Consider the following 22,588-nt stretch of genomic DNA (forward strand, 5'->3'; position numbering starts at 1 on the left):
TTATGTAAGTTACTATTTATGTTGTGTAAAGCATTCGCTATAAAGAACATCCTACTCTTCACAAGCTAAGACAGGCGACCTTAAACTGAGTTGCCAACCTATTTACGGTGGGTTGCGGAGAAGAGGGAAAAAATGATCAAAATTGATTACAGGCTTAGATATTTATGGATCTTGACTAGCTAGGGAAATCACAAAAAAAAGTCGCCAAAGAAAGCGTTTGGGAAGCAAGGTACCAAGGTGATTTAACCAAAACGTTTAAAGTTTAGTGGTTATCAGAATTATCTTCTGTATAGACCTGTATACGTATCCAGAGGCGATGGAGGTAGGTTCATCTAAGGGGTGGAGTGGGGGGGCATAGGCGTACGAGGCGGGGGGGGCAGGGGGGCAGACTGCCCCCCCAAATTTCCATAGGACAAGAAATTCGGGCAAAAGTCCTGAAAAATTCGGGCAGCCTAAGAGGAGAAAAAAAAAATATATATATATTTTTTTTTTAGGCTGCCCGAATTTTTCAGGACTTTTGCCCGAATTTCTTGTCATCTGGAAATATATATATAAATATGCAGTAGCTTGCCCGAATCTTTTTCAAATTTTTGCCCGACAATTCCATGATTTTCTTTATTTAGCATCATGATGCCCGAATATTTCCGTGTAACACCACCGTAAGCGCAGTTCATCTGGGCTACGTGCACGCTTTTTGCACGATCAATTTTTTCTAACTAGTCAATTGTATACATGGACCAAGGGCGGCGGAACCGGGGGGGGGGCACAGGGGGCACGTGCCCCCACTTTTCCTCAGGTTAAAAATGTGCCTTTTTTCTACAAAAAAATTGAGGTGCCTCAAGTTAGCAAGAGGCCAGGGAACCAGAATGAACACTCGGGAAGGGCCGTTTCCAGCCATCTGAGGCGTTTGTAAAACCAAAAATTTTATAGTACGCTCCGCGCCAACCGATGGTGGCGCTCCGCTCAGATAGTCGAGCATACAACTTTGCAAATCCTGGCTAAGCCCGTGACTTTTAATGAATTTCTGTGGGTCAAACTCAAAGCTATTTCGAATGGAAAAAATTTGTTAAGATATTAACAAGAAAAAAAACTCTAATTCGGAAGATTCCTACATTAGCAACTAGCATGATTTCACCTCATTTTGTCTCAAAAGAAAACTTGTTCCTTGTTTCCCAATTTGCGCATTGGATATTGCAGTGATAGTATGCATATTTTCTTTTAGGGGGGGGGGGGGGGGGAGCGTTGATGGAGTGATGTGTATACACAAGTAAGATAATACAATAACAGTTATAAAAGGGTACTAAATATAAGGCTGCATTAGTCCAATCGAATTTCTGCAAAGTGCCCTACTGCCCTTTGATGTCGGTGCCCCCCCAGATTAAAAGTGCTTCCGCCGCCCTTGACCTGGACATCCCCAACATGAGTGTATATAAGAAACATTTTCTTTTTCATGGATGGTGGGGGGGGGGGGAGTGCCTACAAGCCTAGAAGTACAGGTTTATCATATTCTTTGTGATATTTTATACTTTTTTGTGAGACAAATTGCAGTCTCACCCGACACAGCGACATTATCCCGCCTACGTGTCGTTGAACAATGTATGTTTTTCTGGAGGTAGCTGAGTACTGTGTTAAAATAATAAATAAGGTAACTAAATATGAGCTTAAAAAATATACTGTCCCATTTTTCCCCTTCAAAGTGATGTTACCATTTTTTCTTCTTCTAATTTACCATATTTTTGGGGAAGTGTAAACTTCTAAAACGTGAGATTATAAAATAAAGAATGTTTAGACGCAACTTGCAAGGCCTCAGAAGTGCCGTTTCCGGCAATCTGAGAGGCATTGTGTGCCAAAAATTTTCTTGTACGCTACGCGCCAACCGATGGTGGCGCTCCGCTTAGATAGTGTCACGGGAACTTTCGGGCACAAAAAGTTCTGCCCCCCCAAACTGAAATGGTCCCGTACGCCTATGGGGGGGGGGAGGGAGGTTGGAAGGGGCACTAACTTTTCACATAGGTCGAGATCTTCAATGTTGTAATAACCTAATGCGGGTCTCATTTGCCTTTGACTTTGATCTCATAATGTTAGCAAACAATGACTGCCCATTTCGTTGACTAGTTACAGATTCATATATTTGAACGCAGATCAATATGGATATTTAAGGAGGCTCTTAGTAAATTCGGTGCGGTGTGTAGGGCTTGTTTGCATATGCAGGCAGGATCTATATTATAAAGTCGCTAAAAAAAGAATGAGCGAGTTATCTTTTGATTTAATTTTTAACAAAATTTGCAAGTATGCATTAATTTATCACGCTAACCCTGTGTTAATTATGTAATACGAACAATAATCATAAATTGTTATAGCGACATACACATTGATTTGGCAAATAAATAGCGCGTTCCATAAAATGAATTTGCTGGGTTACACTAATTGTACTTGTGTATTTATTATCAACTAAGATGGCGACACCCATAAACCAGAAGTACATTTGGACAGGTTTTCTCTGGTTACTTCTGTTCCCAGCTACCTTGGGTGGAAAGAAGAAATTAGGCCTATATGAACCTTTAGAAGATGACGTCGTCATTCTTGTCGCAAATAATTTTTATCAGACAGTGCTTTTGTCGGACAAAGCATGGATGGTAGAATTCTACTCCAGCTGGTGCGGACACTGTGTGCACTTTGCACCAACTTGGAAGAAGTTTGCAACAGATGTGAAAGGTACTCTCATTGTGTTAAAGCGTTTACTATCTATGCTAAACTTTCAAGTTTCAGTATAGGACCTTAGCGTTTCCAGCTTCATTCATTATAACTGTTTTGCAATGTACTACTCCTATATCGACTGTACTGTACAACAAAGTTAGGATAGGCTTTAGCCTAGCCTAACTGACGTCTAACTCTAACCTGTTTAGTGTTAACAAATAACAGACATCATAACATAGACATATGGCCTACGTAGGCTACATTATTGGCCTAGGCCTAGGCCTAATGTGTGCCCAATTGTTATTGAATTTGTTACATCACCGTCCTTAGGCTTTACTTTCTTCGCACAAAGAAGGTGAAGCAAGCTAGCCTATATATGTATTGCAACTAATGTTGTGGTAGATTTATATATCACATCAACTAAAAATAGTGGAACCACTATTCAGAATCAGATAGAGGGCCCAGCCTTATTCATGCTAGTCAACCTATCATTGTTAGGAGATAATTAGTTACAATGCAATCTGAATTTGATGTAAACAACTAGTCATCCGCTAGGTGACCTTCAAAGCTGAATTTGGTCGTAATAGAAATTTGGTTGTTTTATACAGATGGCAACTAATTCCTTTACGATGACACATTTTTCTATGAGAGCTGTAGAGATTTGCTTTCTGTATTAAAGTTATGATGACATAGTTTGTCATTAGCCTTCACTCTCCATCATTTCGGAGATAACATAATAAAACAAAAGTAGTGGTAGGCCTATGGTCCTACTTGAGGGACGACAGACATCTTACCAATGCAACAAAATTGACAAAAACTCACTCCAATACCAGCCTGTGTGTACTTTAAGCCAAGCAAGACTGTAGGTCCAATGGCATGGCTCTTTTATATGGGTCTGAAGGCTAAGCATTAGCTAAGTTTTGCCTTTTTCCTTTGAGGGTTGGGGGAGAGGATGAGCACTGGGGAGGGGTTTCAAAAACAAATACTGTTCCGGGTGTATGTTAGGGAGTCAGTCAGTTGGCAAGTGAAAATACAGTTTGGTTAAAAACTGTATATTGATAAGGAATATGTCATTAACATATACCCCAAAATGAAAAATTTGTTCTCTTCGTTGTCCTGTTCTTACAGCCTGGAAGTCGGTTATTGCAGTAGCTGCTATTGACTGTGCAGATGATGCCAACCACGTTATTTGCATAGCGGAACAAGTTTCAGGTTATCCATCCATGAAGGTACAGTATGCTCTATTATAAACTATTCCAAATTGCAAACTGTCTTTTGTAGCAGTTCTGTTAATAGCTGGAGAAAAACAAATGAATCTTATCTTTAACTCTTTCCTGGAAAAACACATATCGTGAAAAGGTTCTTGTTTGGCCACAAGCAACTTTTTGAGTTTGGTTGGCAATTTTCCCAATAGCTACTGCCAGAGTATTAGCCAAACCATTTGGTCACACTAAGGTACTTGCTTTATGCAGTAAGAGTCTTTTCAACTAAATGAAGGATTGAACAATATTTACTGTAGTAGGTTGATAAAGAACTTGATTCATTCTTGAACAAATTTGTGGTCCGGACACTTCTCATAGTACTTAGCATAAAACACAGATTGTTAAACATTACATGGAAATATCAATATATTTTGAACTGTTGCTTGGCTGATTTGAAAGTAAAGTTGCACTTGTAATGATTTACATGAAAAGTTGTTACATGGGGTCCATTACTGTATAAATGCTGTTGGTGAACTCTAATTTTACTGTTAAGGTTTACACGTTAGGACTGCAGTTCCCAATAAACAGGACATTTTATCAATTTCATGTACCAAAAATTGAAGAAAATACCGATAGATAGTACTTACTGCAGTTGCAAATAAGAGCAGCAGAAACATCAAAGAAAGGTAACATTTGCCTGCTTGTGACATTGAGAACATACATGTACTGTTTGTTTAGCCTTTATATCTAGGGCTCTTTCTAAATACTCTTCTCAAAGATCAAGTGCTGTCTTAAAAAAAAAGAAAAAAAAGAAAAGGAAACAGGCATTGCAATATTGTCATTCATATCATATAATTGTTTGTAGTAGAGTAAATCTATACATTTATGTTAATGTTCACATCGTGGGGATGAAGCACTCAACTTCCGTGGACTCGTGTGGATAAAATTGTCAAATATTTGTGATTACATTGATTAACTTTTATGTTAAAGGGTGTGAAGACTCGCACAAAAAGAAACGTCTAATGCCGGTAATCTGACCTAGTTTCGAATGAGGTGTAACAGAAGTGTTAGACACCACCATCGATCCCAGAATATACACACACAGCTTGCTATCGTCGGTAATTAGACACTAGTGTACAGTCAGTACATACAGCTGCGGTCAATACCCACAGCACAGTGTAGAAACCATACAGCGATGGACATCTCAGATCCAGCTAAAGATAACAATTAAGGTATCACGATTCATTACTTTCTGCATTTTGTACCGACACGAACAAAACGTCACTTGCAAGCAACAGAAAGTTAACTTTTTCAGATGGCCGCACGCGGTTTGGAGCGAGTCTTCAATGCCTTTAAATCCAGGCTTAAAAAGTACTGTACTGTGTATGGCTCTTTGCTTTGTGTGTGTGTGATTGGACTGCATTGCCTTTATTCTGAAGCCCTTTACAGTTAGATATATCTCTGTGCACAGTAGGTACTGTCACCATAATTATCCTCTCATGTCAAATCTGTATTTTGAATATCATACGTACATGTATACAGTATATATAATCAAATTTGGTCAAAAGGGGATTGAATGACACATTTTGAAAATTCTTCGCAAACCTTTATGTAACCTGGCTAGCATAAATTTTGTGATCATCACAACTGCTTGTTGTGTACTGTATGGATGCCATATGGCCAAAGACAAGAAAAGGAAAGATAAAAGAAGAAGAAAAATACGAGGGTACTGTAATTGGAAATATATCTGTCAGCTTGAAACTTGAGTACAGTACATGAAACCCCAAAGTGAGTTTACTGCACATTATTGACCCAGATAAATTTAATCACTAATTTGCAATTTAAATAGCAGTTGAACAATGTTATCTAATCAAATCAGCAATATACAGTTCACATACTTTGATTGAATGTTGTAAACGTACCGTATGTAGCTTACAATGTTTGACTTTGACTTTAAATTTAACATGCTCTCTCTATGTACAGTAGAGCTCTCATATGCAGTAGTATGTAAAGGGTTGGGGGGGGAGAGGGAATGTCTGCAAAATTGTTCTGAGTCCATCCCCCCCCCCCCCCTCCTTTGACATACTACTGCATATGACAGCTCTACATAGAGTGAGCATGTTATACTTAAAGTCAAACATATACAGTATACTGTAGTAAGCTACTTACAGAAAAAAATAGGCAGGAAGATACACAGCTTTTTGACTTCTGACTATAATTTACTTCTGTCTATCTCAAATTATACTGATTGGAAGTTGATTAACATGTATGTTCTTACATAAGTTTTAGAAATGATCACAAGCGCAAAACTCATGGGGTTTTACTCCCTTCACCCCCAGCAGACAGGGCCTTGTTCCAGCTTGCATACTTACCCACATCCTGTGCTTCCCCAAATATTGCTTTCATTTTGCTGTAAACCCCCACCCCACCCCCACGACTTTCAAATGCATGGCGACCCAACTGCACATACTGTATGTCCCTCCCAAGAACTTCATGAATGTGGGAACATAAATTTACTTGAATCAGGGCAAGCTTGAAGTTCTTCAGTAACTTGACAATCTTCTCACTGAGGTTAATTTGGAAGAAGACAGTGCAACATTTATGCAAACCAATAACATGTGACATCCACCTACAGTAAGCTTGCCTCCAATCCCCTCGCCCACCCCCCCCCCCAACTCCCACCTTTATATTCACATAAGAGACTGGCTTATTACAAATAAATTAACAATTCCCTTTGATTCTGGCAATTTCATATTCAAACAATTAGTGATTATTTGAAATGGGAGCCTAAATTAATCTGCATGTTTTTAATTGATATCTAATTTCTTGATTACGTATGAAATAAAATTTGCAGTCACAAACTCGGGGCTGGGGGAGGGGAGAGTTACTGTATGTTGCTGCATCTTCAGAATTTTATAAAGAAATTAAAAACTACACTAATAACATGTATACAATAATAATCAAATTTGTTCAGAATCTGGGTACCTGTACAATGTGAACATACAGTATGCAGTGATAAGTTGCACTTTCTTCCATTATTAAAAACTTCAAAAAGAGGGTTCTGCTTAAATTACAATTTTGAGTCAGAATATTACAGTATATTTGCCGTATGTCTGTTGTACAGATGTTGATATGTACTGTACTGTATCATATAGTGGCGCAGATTGAATTAACTCTGTTATCCGATAAATTAGAAAGACAAAAATTCCATTAATTAATGCATGCATGCTAGGCTTAATGGATGCATCGATTAAGCGAGTGAAGTTGTTGCCAATCGTAGAGTACGTGGCGAACTTGCTGTCTATTGGCAGCCAAAAACAAAAGAAATTAAAAAAAAATTCAGAGCACAGTTATGTTTGATGTACGTACAGCAGGGGTGCTGACATCACCATATTCAGTGTGGTATGAGATTTCCTTTTAGTTGTCATACTGAAACAGGAAAAATGCTGTGTGAAAAAAATTCTTGTGAAGATGGTTAGTTTGCACTCGTCTGTTACCTGTCTCCATTCAACAGATGCACTCCCATCTTCTGTACCTAGCTTACAGACATTGGTATTATGTATTTTTGCACCGAACTTGTATTTGATACATTTAAGATTTCTCCCTACAGTAGGTAGTCACTTGTATTAAAAGTACTGTATTAAATTTATTGCACTGTACAGTATGAGGTTGAGATTGGCTGGAGGTTTCAGGACGATTTCAACCTGTAGTTGAAAACTTGTAAAAAATGATCGTTCTTGACTAGAAAGCTTTAATAGCTGACATGAATTTCCTCGGTACTCAGCACATGAAAGTCTTGCAAACACAGCAGTTTAATAAGATAAACTGTCAGCCTGATGGAATCCAATATGTACAGTGTACTTGCCATATATTGAACCTGTGGTAACCTTGTACAAAGTCATTCTGTTGCATTCAAATAATTGTAGGTCAAAGGTCCCTTAAGGTCACTTTAAGGTCTGTAAGTTCTGTAAGTTAATGGAGGGGAACATGTCGTGGCTGGTTGTGATTCATGTTTTGCGAAGGCACATTTTTCTTCCACAAGGAGTATTGTAAACTTTGTACAGTATCCAAACTAAAATCCATTCACAGTCTTTGTATAAACAAGTATCATTAAAGATGTGTTTTAGCTTCAGTTGTGAAGGATTTCTTCATCTCCTTGTTTTCTTTTGATGACCTTTGTACATTGCTTTGTTTTTGTTTTCTTTACCCTTTAGGAGTTTCCTCCTCGTGCTAAGAATGGATCCGGAGTACCGTACAAAGGTAAATACAATGGACATTTATGTTTCCATTTACTGTACAGTTTCAATGTCTGGCATGTACGTGTCTTATGTGTCATACAGTAGGCCTGGTATAGCTAGGTTATAATGTTATAAATCAGTACACTGCACACTGACTGTGGGCCTTACCCATGTGTGTCTAATGTGTCATACAGTAGGCTTGGACTCAACTATACTGAACCTAGGATATTAAATTTGTAAACCATTACAATGCCCACTCTGGGCCCTACCTATGTACAGTATGTCTAAAGTGTCATACAGTTGGCCTGGACTACACTATACTGTAGCTAGGTTATAATGTTATAAACCAGTACACTACCCACTGACTGTGGGCCCTACCTGTGGGCAAACTTGTATTTGGCAGAGCCAATTTGGTCGCACTCTATACTGCACAGCAAGTGTAGAGATGTACATGAAGTGAAGTGTATTTTGTTTTTGTAGCTGGAGAGGGGAGGTAGTAGGGGGGAGGGGGAGAGAAGCAGAAGAAAATTAAAAAGCTTAGAAAGTTGATACAGTTTCAAGTCCATGTTAGAACTCTGTATAAAGAAATAGAGCAGAAAGCAGCTCATTTTTGTGAAAAAACCTACACTATGAGGACATGGTTTGAACTTACTGTAACAATACAGAACCCCCCCCCCCCCTTATTTTTCTGTCATCTGTACGTTTTTTCCCCACCTTTATCATTTATTCTCTCTGTTTTCTCCCTTGTCTCAGGCCCTCGACATCAGTTGGGGTGGGGAAGGTGGGAGCAGGGCCAAGGTTCCCTCGTATTTTTGGACCTGTGTCTTTTTTGTTCACCTCTAATTATTGCGATCCCCCCTTCCCCGCCCATTACTTTCTTTCCCCTTTAGTGTCCAAGTTAGTTGCTTCCTTTTCCATGTATCAATACTTCCCCTTCCTCTCCCATCCTTGATCCCTCTCCTCTCTTCTCCTTACAAAATCTTTGATGTACAGTAAGTAAACGTTTTCCTTCGCAACAGTTGTTTCGAAATGAAATCCACCAAATAATTAGTTTTTTTCTTCCGCCTGCACGAATAAAATAGGCCGGGGCGATAATTACTGTCCCTGTGTCAGTGTGTGCAAAATTCCCCTACAACCCATTGCTGTTCTGGATCTGTGATAGCTCTATAGTATCTTTTCCTCCCAGTTCATACCCTTCAACCAACGATCTTTGATTTTGTCTCTCGATCTGTGACATTTACCTGTACGCTAAACTACGCGTCGTCGCTGTGTACACATACACATGTACTTTCCTCACGTTTTCTAAACTAGCCGTGGTCTGTATTATTTCAAGCGAGCGATTCATTAAGAGAGCAAATCCGAAAAATTCCGGCGGTGCATTTATGAACCATTAAAAGCGAAAGGTTCGTATGAAGGCAAATTATGAGCCTATCCACTAATGGGAGGGTATTCAACAGTCAACAATCATAGAAACGACTCTTTTTGTAAAAGAAAATGATTCCTCGTTTCATTTATTTTCTTTCTTTCTTTCCATCTTTTTCTTCTTTTCATTTCTTTTCATGTTTTCTTCCCTACTTCCTTGGTATATCGTTTCATTAAGAGTCTGGTCTTTTTAATAATCTTAAGTGCATCCTTCAATAGTGGGGAGATAAAAATTAATCTTAATAAAAGCAAACTACAATGTTTTTTTCCCCCTTCTTTTGTGGGGTTGAGATCATTCGTTTTAAGTACTGTACCCTTTCAACATTTTGGTTACTAAGGTAACCCCTCAAAAATTGAAAGTGATATGTAGTAGCAACTAGAGGAAAAAAAAGAAGAAAAAAAACATCTTTGCGGTTTTAATTCCAACACTGACAATCATAAGTAAATATTTTGGGATGTTAATCAACATTTTCTTATTATTATTTCTTACTTCCTTTGTTTTTTACTCCCTTTTTTTTTTTTTTTTTTTTAAGGTTGGGGGGGGTGGGAAGCGGTGGTGGAAAAGAGAAGTATCTCGTTATAATTAATAAAGAACCGTATCATCCAAACTTTGAAAGTTGAACCGAGCCATTGCTGTTGCTGGCTGGCTGGCTTACATTACTGTTTTTTAATGGCTCTTACATTCTGCTATCATTAAAAGCCCAAACATGATTTATTTCCCCGCGTCTCACGTACCGAGATTGGGTATGGAAGAGAGCTCCGGTCGGTTGCCATACCGCGCGTGTTCATTCCGGCCGACGAGCCCTGTCAATCAAGGGTCTGACATTTTATGAAAGTTTTCTAATTAGAGATAAAGTTTTGAAAGTGTAATGATGGGGGATCTGTGCTTCATCAATGGGGTACAGTTATAGCACCTCAACGTGGAGGGGGGATAACGAAGGTTTGCAATCACGATGGCCTGAACATTCAGTATCAGATGGAAAGTGGGACCAGGTACTATACTCGAGTGTAGCGCCTCTCTGCTTGATTGTTTCTTATCTGTTGAAGTTGCTGGAAATGCGAAAGGTTTTTTTTTATTTATCATCTTGCATATTTTTTTTTTTTTCTAGTTTTCAAATTTTGGAATGTTCAGACACTTCATGGGGCTCAATAAAAACGATGTGAAGATGTCGTTGAGAAATGGAACATAAAAAGGGGGGATGTGGGTGGGAGAAGATCGTTAAAAAATAGAAAAAGTGGTATTAGGAAAGACACGCAGAGAACATTTGCATCAGTTCTTGACGGGGAAAAAAAAAAAAAAAGCGATTACAAAAATTGGTGGGGATTGGGGGATTAAATTTCTCGATTTAATGGATTGACATTCATCTGGTGTCCATCAAGATACCCAAAGTTCTTTTTTTAACATACTCGGTATATACACTGTAATTTAAACGTGTCCTAAAATCAAAGGGACACATTTTGAATGAATCATGACCTATGTCTTAGTTAAAGTGTAATTTTCCCAAAAATAAATAATTCCAGGTTATTAGTAGAACTTTACATTCCCCAAAACCAGTTACTGTAAGTAATGGGGGATTATGCAAGCATTTTATGTTTTTTATGATGGTAGTTGTGTTTTAAGAACATGGATGGCTTGAATAATAGTTGAGATCAAGATTTTATTTAAATTATACAAAATGGAGGTCAGATCATTCTTTGAAGAAGCAAAGTTTTCCGTTTGAATGTTGCATGAACCGCAGGTCGACTTGCAAATAAATTTTCTTTTTTTCTTCTCTTTGCCCATTTTTGTCTTCTTTTATCCTTGAAAAATTCTTTAAATATCAACCCTGACTGGTTAAGTGCACACAAGTAGCATTTCAGTCAAACCGTGCCTTATTTCTTTCAAAAGTAATATTTCTTGACGCTCTCTGATTGATTGACTTGACTTCTTTTGTACCGTTCAAAGCTTTGGCCCGATCTTTTTAAATTAGTATGTTAACTAGAATATCCTTCTTGCTTTCCTTCTATATATATAAAATGCGGTTTGTTATACAATAATAAGAGTAGTAAATACTAAATACTTTAAATATATTAGCACTGGCAGCAAAAATTATCGGAATTTGAGGGGACAAAAAAGAACAGTGTCTTGAAAAGTTTGTCCTTTTGACGTGAATCTTGTTTTATCTTTGTCATGATGGGGTTAGGTAAAGAGAACATGTATTAGATTGATTCATCATGGTTATATAAATATCTTAGGTCAAACAAAGTATAAGTCATCAGAAAGAGGAGATAGAGGGCAGTCTATCATCTGGGGATATAGTTCACTCTGGGTTAAAGCAAATTTCTGTGGTTGATTGACATTTTTTTCTTCCTGTTTTTTTTTTTTCTCACAAAACCTAAGGAGTATTAATAAAATGGAATTAAAACATGGTAGCAATTCATCACACATCAACACATTGTTTTGTTTTTTTGTTCTCAACAAATGATATGAATAGACCAGAGGAACATATGGTAGATCTACATAACTTATAATTGTCATTATAAGTTTGAAGAAACAACGTAAAACAAATTTGCTTGACTTTATATACATATACAGCAATATATATATATATATATATTGAAACCGTAGTGAGTTGAAAAATCCAGAACAGTGAAGAAAACTTCCAGCCTCAACCTGGATTCGAACCTGGGCGTCCTGCTTTATATGCGGACACCCTAACCACTATAGGCTATGGACGCTGATTGTATGTATATACAGTATATTATATATGTAAATACAATTTACTCTCAAAACTGGAAAATGGTAAATATTCCTCCAGAAATTCCTTACAAGAAGGGAGTAAAATGCAAAACATTTTTAATTCACTTTCATCCAATTCCGTTTTGATTCTACCAACCACCCAAACTGTGTCTAGTCGTGTGTTCTTAAGGGCGGTATGCATCCATCCATCCATCCATCCTTACTATTATTTATTTATTATATGAGCAGAAATTTTTCTTTATCAATCCTCATACTTCTGTTGTTTTACTCTGTACAATACATGTTGATTTTGGGCCATGCATCTAGTTGTAGACAGTAGCATGGTGTATCTTTCTACCATACGGTACATAAAACTGTTAGATTTATAGCCGATAGGTAATAGCTATTTATTGACCATGGAAATGGTTACCCTAGTGTATCTTTTTATAATTCAGTATACATATTTACAAATTATCCCCGAAATCAGCGTCTATGTCGTCTCTTGTTGACGCAATCTACACGTAATAATGCTCACTCGAGCCTCTTTTGGCTTGAAGGGGTAAAAGTGCGACGGGACGGGGGAATTTATCCCTAACAAGTATCTTCGAGACATCATCTACAGGTAATACACATGCTTTACGGTGACTATATAGCTTCGAAACGAGGAACAGATGACATAATCACTGCAATTTCCTATAGCCGAAAGGTAATAGCTATTTATTGACTGAAGAAATGGTTACCATAGTGTATGTATTTATAATTCATTAAACATCCTTACAAATTATCACCGAAATCGTCCTTCCCCGAAGGCAACCCAATAATCATACCCAAAAAGAAAGGAAGGTTGAACAAAAAAGAACAAAAAGAATACTTGCATACATACTGTAATGAAGGATGTATATATCTCTGTGTCCCCAAGATGTTTCCTACTGCAATCTCATAATTCATAATACCGGGTCTTCAAATATTTTTTGATGGGGGGGGTTTGGCTTTTCATATTTCCTGGTGGCAAATCTTCGGGGAGTTTACACTACCTGTCACACCACTCAAAAATATTGGCAATTTATGGGGTATGCTTTTATCGTTGACACCGGACGCTCATTTATCTGCGAGGGTAATCTGTCCCTGTGCAACATGAATGCTGTTTTTTTCCTTCTTTTTTCTCCGTCCTGATTGTTGAGCGTTAAAGCAACAGGTATTCCAACAACAAAAAACATGGCTGAAACTTTTCATATTTCAGTGTAATATATATGTAAGAAACTAAGTCAATTTTTTCAGCCAAATGTTGAATATTATTATTCCATATAAGGGTAAAAGTTTTTGGAGGGAAGATGGGCCCTGGGGAGAGAGAAGGGAAGTGAAGATTATTATGAATGCTTTTTCCTTATTTTTTTTTCAGAAATTATGATTTATTTTAAAAATTTTGATTTTGTCACAAAATGCAGAAAGATATATTATACAGGCAGAGATAACACTCAACCTTGGAATATATACATGCATTTTAGAATACAAAATATTGTGGAGTGGGGGGAGGGGGTGGGATGGAGTGGGGAGTACGGAAAGGGAGATATAATGTGTATAATAGATACATTATGATGTAATACTTTATCTGTACTATTTGTTTTGGAAGCCGATCACATGGAGAGAAAACTTGCATGATAGGTTTTTTGGGAGCCAGTAAGGTTAAGAAAAGGGGGTAGTTGATGGGGGTGGGGGATAGGGAGGGGTGATAAGGGGGTTACAATAGGAAAAGAAGCATGGGACAATATCCTTGCTGTATTTTACAACCACTGGTTGATTGATTCGTAGGACTGTCCTAGAAAGTTTTTTTTTCTTCTTGTTAAATTAGCTCAGTAGCAAAATTCAACGTTTTAGGTTTTTTGAAGCCCTAGTCTAAGTTGAAATTAAAAGAAATTTCTGAACATTTTCATAAATTGGGAATATGAGTTACAAATATGATGCAGAGTTGACAATTTATCTGTGAGCTCAAATAATCTACAAGTTGCAGTGAGAGATGCTTAATTTTTTTTTAAATAAATAGATGCCTGAGGACTTTTGGTCTTTCTTATAATATAACTTCTTCAATCACTTCAAACACATTAAATCACAGCCACTTCAAAGTCACTGATAGTTTACTATTGATAAATATTAGCATTTGAGTCCGTAATGGTTTTGGGGGATCCTCTTGGGAAGAAAGGAGAATAGGGGAGGGTCTTTAAATGACTGTAAAAGCAGGAAAGAAGTGGACTTGGGGTTTGAATGACTGTAAAAGCAGGAAAGAAGTGGACTAGGGATGTGAATTACTTTAAAAGCAGGAAAGAAGTGGACTAGGGTGTGAATTACTGTAAAAGCAGGAATGCAGTGGACCTAGGGTGTGAATTACTGTAACAGCAGGAAAGAAGTGGACTAGGGTGTGAATTACTGTAAAAGCAGGAAAGAAGTGGACTACAAGTAGGGTGTGAATTACTTTAAAAGCAGGAAAGAAGTGGACTACAAGTAGGGTGTGAATTACTGTAAAAGCAGGAAAGAAGTGGACTAGGGTTTGAATTACTGTACAAGCAGGAAAGAAGTGGACTAGGGTGTGAATTACTTTAAAAGCAGGAAAGAAGTGGACTAGGGTGTGAATTACTGTAAAAGCAGGAAAGAAGTGAACTAGGGTGTGAATACTGTAAAAGCAGGAAAGAAGTGGACTAGGGTGTGAATTACTGTAAAAGCAGGAAAGAAGTGGACTAGGGTGTGAATTACTGTAAAAGCAGGAAAGAAGTGGACTAGGGATGTGAATTTGCCTTACACCTTACCCTTGCTTGAGACATAGTTTGAGCTTTTGCCTGGACTTTCTCATTCTGTTTACTAAGTGCCGGAATACAGTCTGAGAGGGAGGATATAAGGTGCCATATAGAAGGCCATTGTGGGTTACCGTTCAGGGTGCATGCGATACGACAGTACACTCCCAAATCTAGCTATGAACTGTACATAAATGCTTCGTATCTCTTTAAAAACATGTTTGAATCTATTGTCAGGGGTAATCTAGTTTGAATGCACATGGTATGTAATATGTATATATAATTGTATATATACATGTATATTTTGTTGTTGATGGACTGAAGATTCTAAAAAGAAAAGCAGTTATCTCTCTTTGTGGCAAAACCAAGGCCAGAAAATAGACCCAAGATAAAGTTTATGGTTGATGGATGTTTATGGGAGGGAGGGCAGCCAGGGGAACATGATATGACAGACAGGATGTTGAAGTTGGAGGTAAACAATGCGCCCAAAAAATCACTCATTTTGAAAGCTTTGTAGTACCAGAGTCTACCTCAACGCTTGTTATTCCTTTTCCCTATCACAAAGGAAACTTAAACATGTATGCACCTGAAAGGTTCACATTGATGTTTTGGATCTAGTAAGAAAAGGGAGGGATGGTGGGGGACCCGGGAGGTGTAGGGGTGCTGGGGATGAGGAGGGTGGAGATTTGGGTAAAGAAAGAGGGATTTAGAAAATTGGTCGCAAACCAATATTTTGTTTATGGAAACATGCAGCCTTAGGAGGGAGGGAACATTGTGAAAAGCGGTAAATTGAAGTACAGTATAGTGCCAGATATGTTATATAAGGCCAGAAAATCCATTTGTTCAGTCAAAGGTCATTTGGCCAATTTTCATGTTTATTGTGCTGTACTTGTAGAAGGCATCTTTTATTACAAATTGTCAATTGCTATATGAAAGGGGTCAATTGAAATATGGCTAGAATCTTTCAAACAATTCATAAAATGTTATATCAAATGCCATGAAGTAAGAAGGACAAAAATTGCGACTTACGTTTTTAGACTTAGGCCTAGATGCATACATGTATGAAATTGTTCTTAAGAATCCACCACACATTGTGGCACTACTGTATGTTTGACCACCCGTTTTCATAATAGGAACAGGTGTTATAACTGGTAGGTTTTTTAACATTTAAGGTTGTAACAGTTACCAATCCCTTTTAAAGTTTGGTCAAGAAGCTTCAAGAAACCTTGAAGTTATAGCCATGAAAATGGAAAAAAAAAATTAAGTAAGCACTGCCATTTACTGTCAAACTTCTACCCCTTTTGCAAACTCTTTTTTTACCGTTACCCAAGCCACCGTTCAATTTTGAACTTCCTGAGTGTAAAAATTTACTTTCAGTGGGATAAATAGAAAAGATAAAAGCAGGTACAGTACATGGATCAGGCCTAGAATTTAACAATTTAAGCTACTTGCTATAAATAAAAAACCTGCAAGTGCTTAAAGCAGGGGTGAGCAACCTTTTTGAATGAATGGTCCAGATATAAGGAGTGAAAAATTGACTGGACTGCAGCTAACCAACTAAACTACCTGTCAGCATCATTAGTGCCGATAAATTCTGAGCAGCTAGCTGGTTTTTTGTGATGATGAAAAATAGATTTTTTCTTCATCTTGAGACATCTCACAGGCCGCAAAAAAATCACTGGCGGGCCGCATGTGGCCAGTGGGCCGTAGGTTGCCCACCCCTGGCTTAAAGAGATCGACTAACTCTCAGTAAATTCAAGTTCCCATGCATTGGTAGTTGTCTCTGAATTACCACCACATATCAGTTAGTACTGTACAGATTTACTTTGCTCCTATCGTAGCTTTCTCCCACTCCACATCTGCACTTTCTCATCTACCTAACCAAACATTGGAATGATATAGCACTGCGCCCTTGCTCCCTAGGCACCGGCCCACTTATACATCCTTCCGAATCTACCATTCAGGAAGAACACTACACTTTTCGTGATCAAACTTTGCTTAGCGTTTTTGATTGTTTTTCACAAGTTTTTGGGATTAGAATATGGATCTGTACAGGTTTAATAGTCGCTGATAATAAGCAGTAATTCAGGGTTTCTGTCAGGTGAGGAAAATCTTCTTGATCTTATGGATCGACGATTGTTTACCGATTTTGTCTCAGGTGTGTTTACTGGCAGAAAATTGCCAGTGCAAATTTTTTGTTTCCACCGGCAAACGGCAAAATTCACAGGCAAGTTTAGCCAGTAAGTTAAACCCTATGGTGATAACCTACCTTGATCCTGTACAATCTGGCTAACACACACATCACTTTTAATTCTGATATCAGGCCTTCTGTACCCTAGAGAGTACATAGACTTAGCCGTGCTGGATTACACAGATGGGAAGTGGATCTTGGAGGGTTACAAAGTAAGGGGTGTGGGAGGGGTGGGGATTGGGGGGGGGAGGTTGATCCTGTTTAATCTGGCTAACATACATATCACTTTATCTTTTGATACAGGCCTTCTGTACCCTAGAGAGTATGTAGATTACACATAAGTGGTTCTTGGAGGGTTAGAAAGTTGGGTGTGGGAGAGGTGGGGATTGAGAGGGAGAGGTAATCTAGCTAACACATGTCCCTATTATATTCTGATATATACTATACCCTAGAGAATCTGACAAATGCTGGATTATTTACATCAATGAGCAAATTTCTGATAGATCTATATGAAAAGAAAAAAAAAAGGGGAAAATATGTAATTGATGAGATCTGGCTGCTTTGCCTGGCTGTGGTATTAGAGATTTCAGTTGAGCGTGGCGCGCACCATCAATTTTGTTTGCGGAATGTACAGACATTATAACACCGACAGAGGAAACCGTATACCTGTACTAGAAGCTTTCAGTTGGTTATTTCGTAACATCGAGCTCAGTAAAATTTAAAGCTGAAGGAGATGGGTTATTGATCACGCATGAGAAAGAGGAGAAGTCACGGCCCATTGGTCGTTCATGTGTATGGGAAGCAGATCAAGGAACATTTGGGTGGCATTTGAAGATCATATCAACGTCCCCGGTGAATTGAAACGATTTATTTTTCGTTTAAAGACCCCCCAGCATTTTTTTCCACTGCCGGTACAGTAACAGCTCGATCAGGTTAGAATCAACTTATTTAAGTAATTAATGCCTTTTTTTTTTTTTAAATGAAAACGCATATAGTTTGACTGTCACCATAGAGGGCCAATGATGCTCAGTAGGGATGGGGTTGGATGGTGGGGTAGGGCAAAGGGGAGCAGGTTTGGGTTTTTAAACTGTTTGCTATGAAATTTAAAATCAGTGGAAACTACATAGTAGATCAGTGGCATCAATGGTTTTCTTCATGCCCCTATTTCTGTGGTAAATTGCTGTATAAACTTTAGTAAGAATTGCTCGCATCTTTCACAGATAGGATACCCATACCTCACCTCCTCCTCCCTTCCTACCCTTCTTGCCGTTTCTCGCTGTGGATTATCCATGTCCAAGCTGTCTTTGACATTCATATCAGAGGTCAGGATCGCCTTCAGATATGCTAGAAAGTCCAATAGTGGTCACACATGTTCAGATTTTCTGGTGAGCAATTTACGGCCATTATGAAAACATTTTCCTCGTGGGGGCATTTTTTGTCTAATTGAGTATTCTGCCACCGTCTAGGAATAATTTGGATGGTCAGATTAGCCTCCAGAAGAGTCCATCTGAAGACTATAACAGATTTTTTAATATGCCCAAATTTTTTGGAACTTGTGTGACTGGAATGGTGCAAAGGTCTTTGCCTTACAATTAGGTAATTAAGACGTGCTTACACTAGAAATTGCATTTGTAAGCAAGCACCTGGAAGCAATGTGGTTCATCGGTAATTCTTAAAATTAAATTACATGTTAGAGTCACATTTGAAAGATTGCACTGGTGACTAGTGAACATACGAATGAGGGTCAATTATTGCTATCAAATAAATGTGAGATTGATTGGAGAACTGAAAAACATATTTGAAATGACACAACCCTCTGTCAGCTAGCTTCAAACAAGTACAGTACCAGGATGTTGTTAGATGACTTAGCAAAGATGTCTCTGTACAAAATGGGGAGTAACCTTGACTCAGTTTCAATTACGGGCTAGTGAATAGATACTTATATCTGTAATACGCAATTTAACTTTACACTTGATCGGTTCAGTTGCCAGTTCATTACCCTGAAGAGGCTGGCATACATGTGCTAAACATATCTCATCAATTTGAAAATCTGTACAATTCACATATCAGTGTGTTTAATAGCAATTCCTATTATTTTCTCCCCCTGTCTGCTGTCCTTTAAACTAAACGTTTTGTGATCAAAGTGTTTTTATTCAAACCAAAAGGATTTATCAAAATTTCATCAAACCTACTTACCTGTCTCCTCAATACCATTGTACTCTTAATGCATGGTCCATTTTGAGAGCAAAATTCTCAAATTTGTTCCTGTCTGTTCGGGTCTTCTGCCCTCTATCTCAGATTAACTCATCCACAAATTCCGGTGCCAAATCAGATTTGAAACAGAAATTTTACTTCACTTCTCTCTTACCTGTCTTCCCACCACTTTAGCACTCTCACTCTAGGGCCTACTTTACCTCGCCTAGAGTGGATTGGTATTTACCTGTTTAGCACTGTTTGCCCTCAATGACTGGTTACTTCTGGTCGAAGCCCCTCCTTTTAGATTTACCACCCCAAAGTGCCTAGACGTGTTTTCTCGCAGACCGATTTGGTGTTCTCCAAGCAGTTCAAGATCGTTATTGCTATAGCTATCAGGGACAGGTTATCTGTCCCTCATAGTCTTCCAAACCTGGTAATTTTTGGAAAGTTTCTCATCTTAAGAATTGCACAAGAAAAACGATGTCATTAACTGACTAATAACTGTAAATTCAAATTTCTGTTTCCTAACTTTTCAGGAGGACGAGATGGGACCAAATTGAGAGAAGAGTTGATCCGCTACGTTATGTCTCAACCTCTTCTGTCCAGTACGATGCATCTTCAACCTGCCAAGTGAGCATCTCAATCTATTGCTCTAGATACCATCATTTCAGATAGCTAACGGTGCTTTTATTATACAAGATCCTACAATAGTTATACCACACTTTAGTAGCAGCCATACAACGCTATGATAGCATCCATACAATACTTTAGTACTGTATCTGCCATACAATGCTATGACAGCATCTATACAGTACTTTAGTAGCTGCCATATAATGCTATGATAGCATCTGTACAATGCTTTAGTAGCAGCCATACAATGCTATGATAGCATCCATACTATACTTTGGTAGCAGCCATACAATGCTATGATACAGTACATCCATACATTACTTTAGTAGCAGCCATACAATGCTATGATAGCATCCATGCAATACTTTAGTAGCAGCCATACAATGCTATGGTAGCATCCATACATTACTTTAGTAGCAGCCATACAATGCTATAATAGCATCTATACAATACTTTAGTAGCATCCATACAATACTTTATGGCAGCTATACATACAATACTTTGGTAGCAGCCATACAATGTTATGATAGCATCCATAAAATACTTTAGTAGCAGCCATACAATGCTATGAAAGCATCCATTCAATACTTTAGTAGCAGCCATACAATGCTATGGTAGCATCTATACAATACTTTAGTAGCAGCCATACAATACTATGATAGCATCTATACAATACTTTAGTAGCAGCAATTCAATGCATCTATGATAGCATCTATACAATACTTAAGTATCAGCCATACAATGCTATGATAGCATCTATACAATACTTAAGTATCAGCCATACAATGCTATGATAGCATCTATACAATACTTAAGTATCAGCCATACAATGCTATGATAGCATCTATACAATACTTTAGTATCAGCAATTCAATGCTATGATAGCATCTATACAATACTTTAGTAGCAGCCATACAATACTATGATAGCATCTATACAATACTTAAGTATCAGCCATACAATGCTATGATAGCATCTATACAATACTTGAGTAGCAGCAATTCAATGCTATGATAGCATCTATACAATACTTGAGTAGCAGCCATACAATACTATGATAGCATCTATACAATACTTAAGTATCAGCCATACAATGCTATGATAGCATCTATACAATACTTAAGTATCAGCCATACAATGCTATGATAGCATCTATACAATACTTTAGTATCAGCCATACAATGCTATGATAGCATCTATACAATACTTTAGTATCAGCCATACAATGCTATGATAGCATCTATACAATACTTTAGTATCAGCCATACAATGCTATGATAGCATCTATACAATACTTAAGTATCAGCCATACAATGCTATGATAGCATCTATACAATACTTTAGTATCAGCCATACAATGCTATGATAGCATCTATACAATACTTTAGTATCAGCCATACAATACTTCGATAACACAATGGTACTGTGGCATCCATTCAACACATTGTACTATCCATTCAACAACACTATGGTAGCTTCCATACAAGACTATGGTAACATGCATCATTGGTATAGCATGCATACAACACTATGGTAGCATCCATACAACAACACTATGGTAGCATAGATGCAGAACTTTGGTAGCATCCATAGCACATTTTATACTTCAAAAGCTTTTCATTTAAAATAACAAGTAGGTATTTTCTCCTTTTGCATTTGACATACATGGCTTTATGATACTGACTTAGGAGTGTCTGAGTGACAAAAAGTTGAGAACTGAATTTTTATAAAATTTGCCAAACCGAAGGATCTCGTTGTTTACTAAGTGTATATATCGTATCAAGATCGTTGGTTGTACATAATCTTGTGTTTCTTAAATTTGCATGTTAACATGTGTACATTCCTTCATAATTAAACAGAATTACCACCTACAGTAGCTCCGCTGAAGCAACCTGGTGGCTTTTTTCAAATTACCTTCATTCTTCATTCCAACTGTGTTCATCCCAACGTCATTAAGTTTTTAAATTATGTCATTGCCATGGCGATCCATCACATGTTTGGCAATCTCCATCACATCTACAGCAGTACTGGTACCCATTTTGATGAATGGCGTCCCAGGGGTGTGCACCTCTCTGATTACCCCCATGATGGATGTCCTGCTTATGGAACGTAAAGAATCCATTCACCCATATCGCATTCTTCATGGAACCTGAATCAAGTAATATATATCTGCTTCATGAGGAAGTCTGCCTTAAGCATGTGTCGTTAGCTTTCATGGCTCCAGTTAAGTTCATAATAACCAAAGAAAAAACATGTATTTTTTCAAGACATTGAAATGGTGGAATTGTACCTATCTCCCACTCCACCCCACCCCCAAATGCTGGATTGGGGAGGGGGTAGGGGAAACTTTGGGAAGGAGAGGTGTGAGGAAATAAATTAAAAATTATGACATCATTGATCAAGATTGTAGTCTACAGGTGAAATTTTTTCAACAGTCAGCACATACTGGACTGTAAACATTCGATTGAGTGTTCGTACTTACTATACTGTATTGGGTGTTACACTGGTTC

General features: G+C 37.9%; 1 protein-coding gene across 1 annotated transcript in view; it reads left to right on the top strand.

Moving 5' to 3' along the window:
* The first annotated feature begins 2,426 nt into the window (after positions 1-2,426).
* LOC139963918 (sulfhydryl oxidase 1-like) overlaps positions 2,427-22,588 on the top strand; it is a 32,076-nt gene continuing 11,914 nt past the window's right edge. Inside the window, exons 1-4 of the mRNA XM_071965145.1 lie at positions 2,427-2,715; positions 3,826-3,926; positions 8,114-8,159; positions 19,985-20,078. Of these exons, the coding sequence (XP_071821246.1) occupies positions 2,457-2,715; positions 3,826-3,926; positions 8,114-8,159; positions 19,985-20,078 (500 nt within the window). The 5' untranslated portion in view covers positions 2,427-2,456. The remainder of the gene's footprint in view (positions 2,716-3,825; positions 3,927-8,113; positions 8,160-19,984; positions 20,079-22,588) is intronic.

Source organism: Apostichopus japonicus, chromosome 22, assembly GCF_037975245.1.
Source record: "Apostichopus japonicus isolate 1M-3 chromosome 22, ASM3797524v1, whole genome shotgun sequence".
Classification (NCBI taxonomy): Eukaryota; Metazoa; Echinodermata; class Holothuroidea; order Aspidochirotida; family Stichopodidae; genus Apostichopus; species Apostichopus japonicus.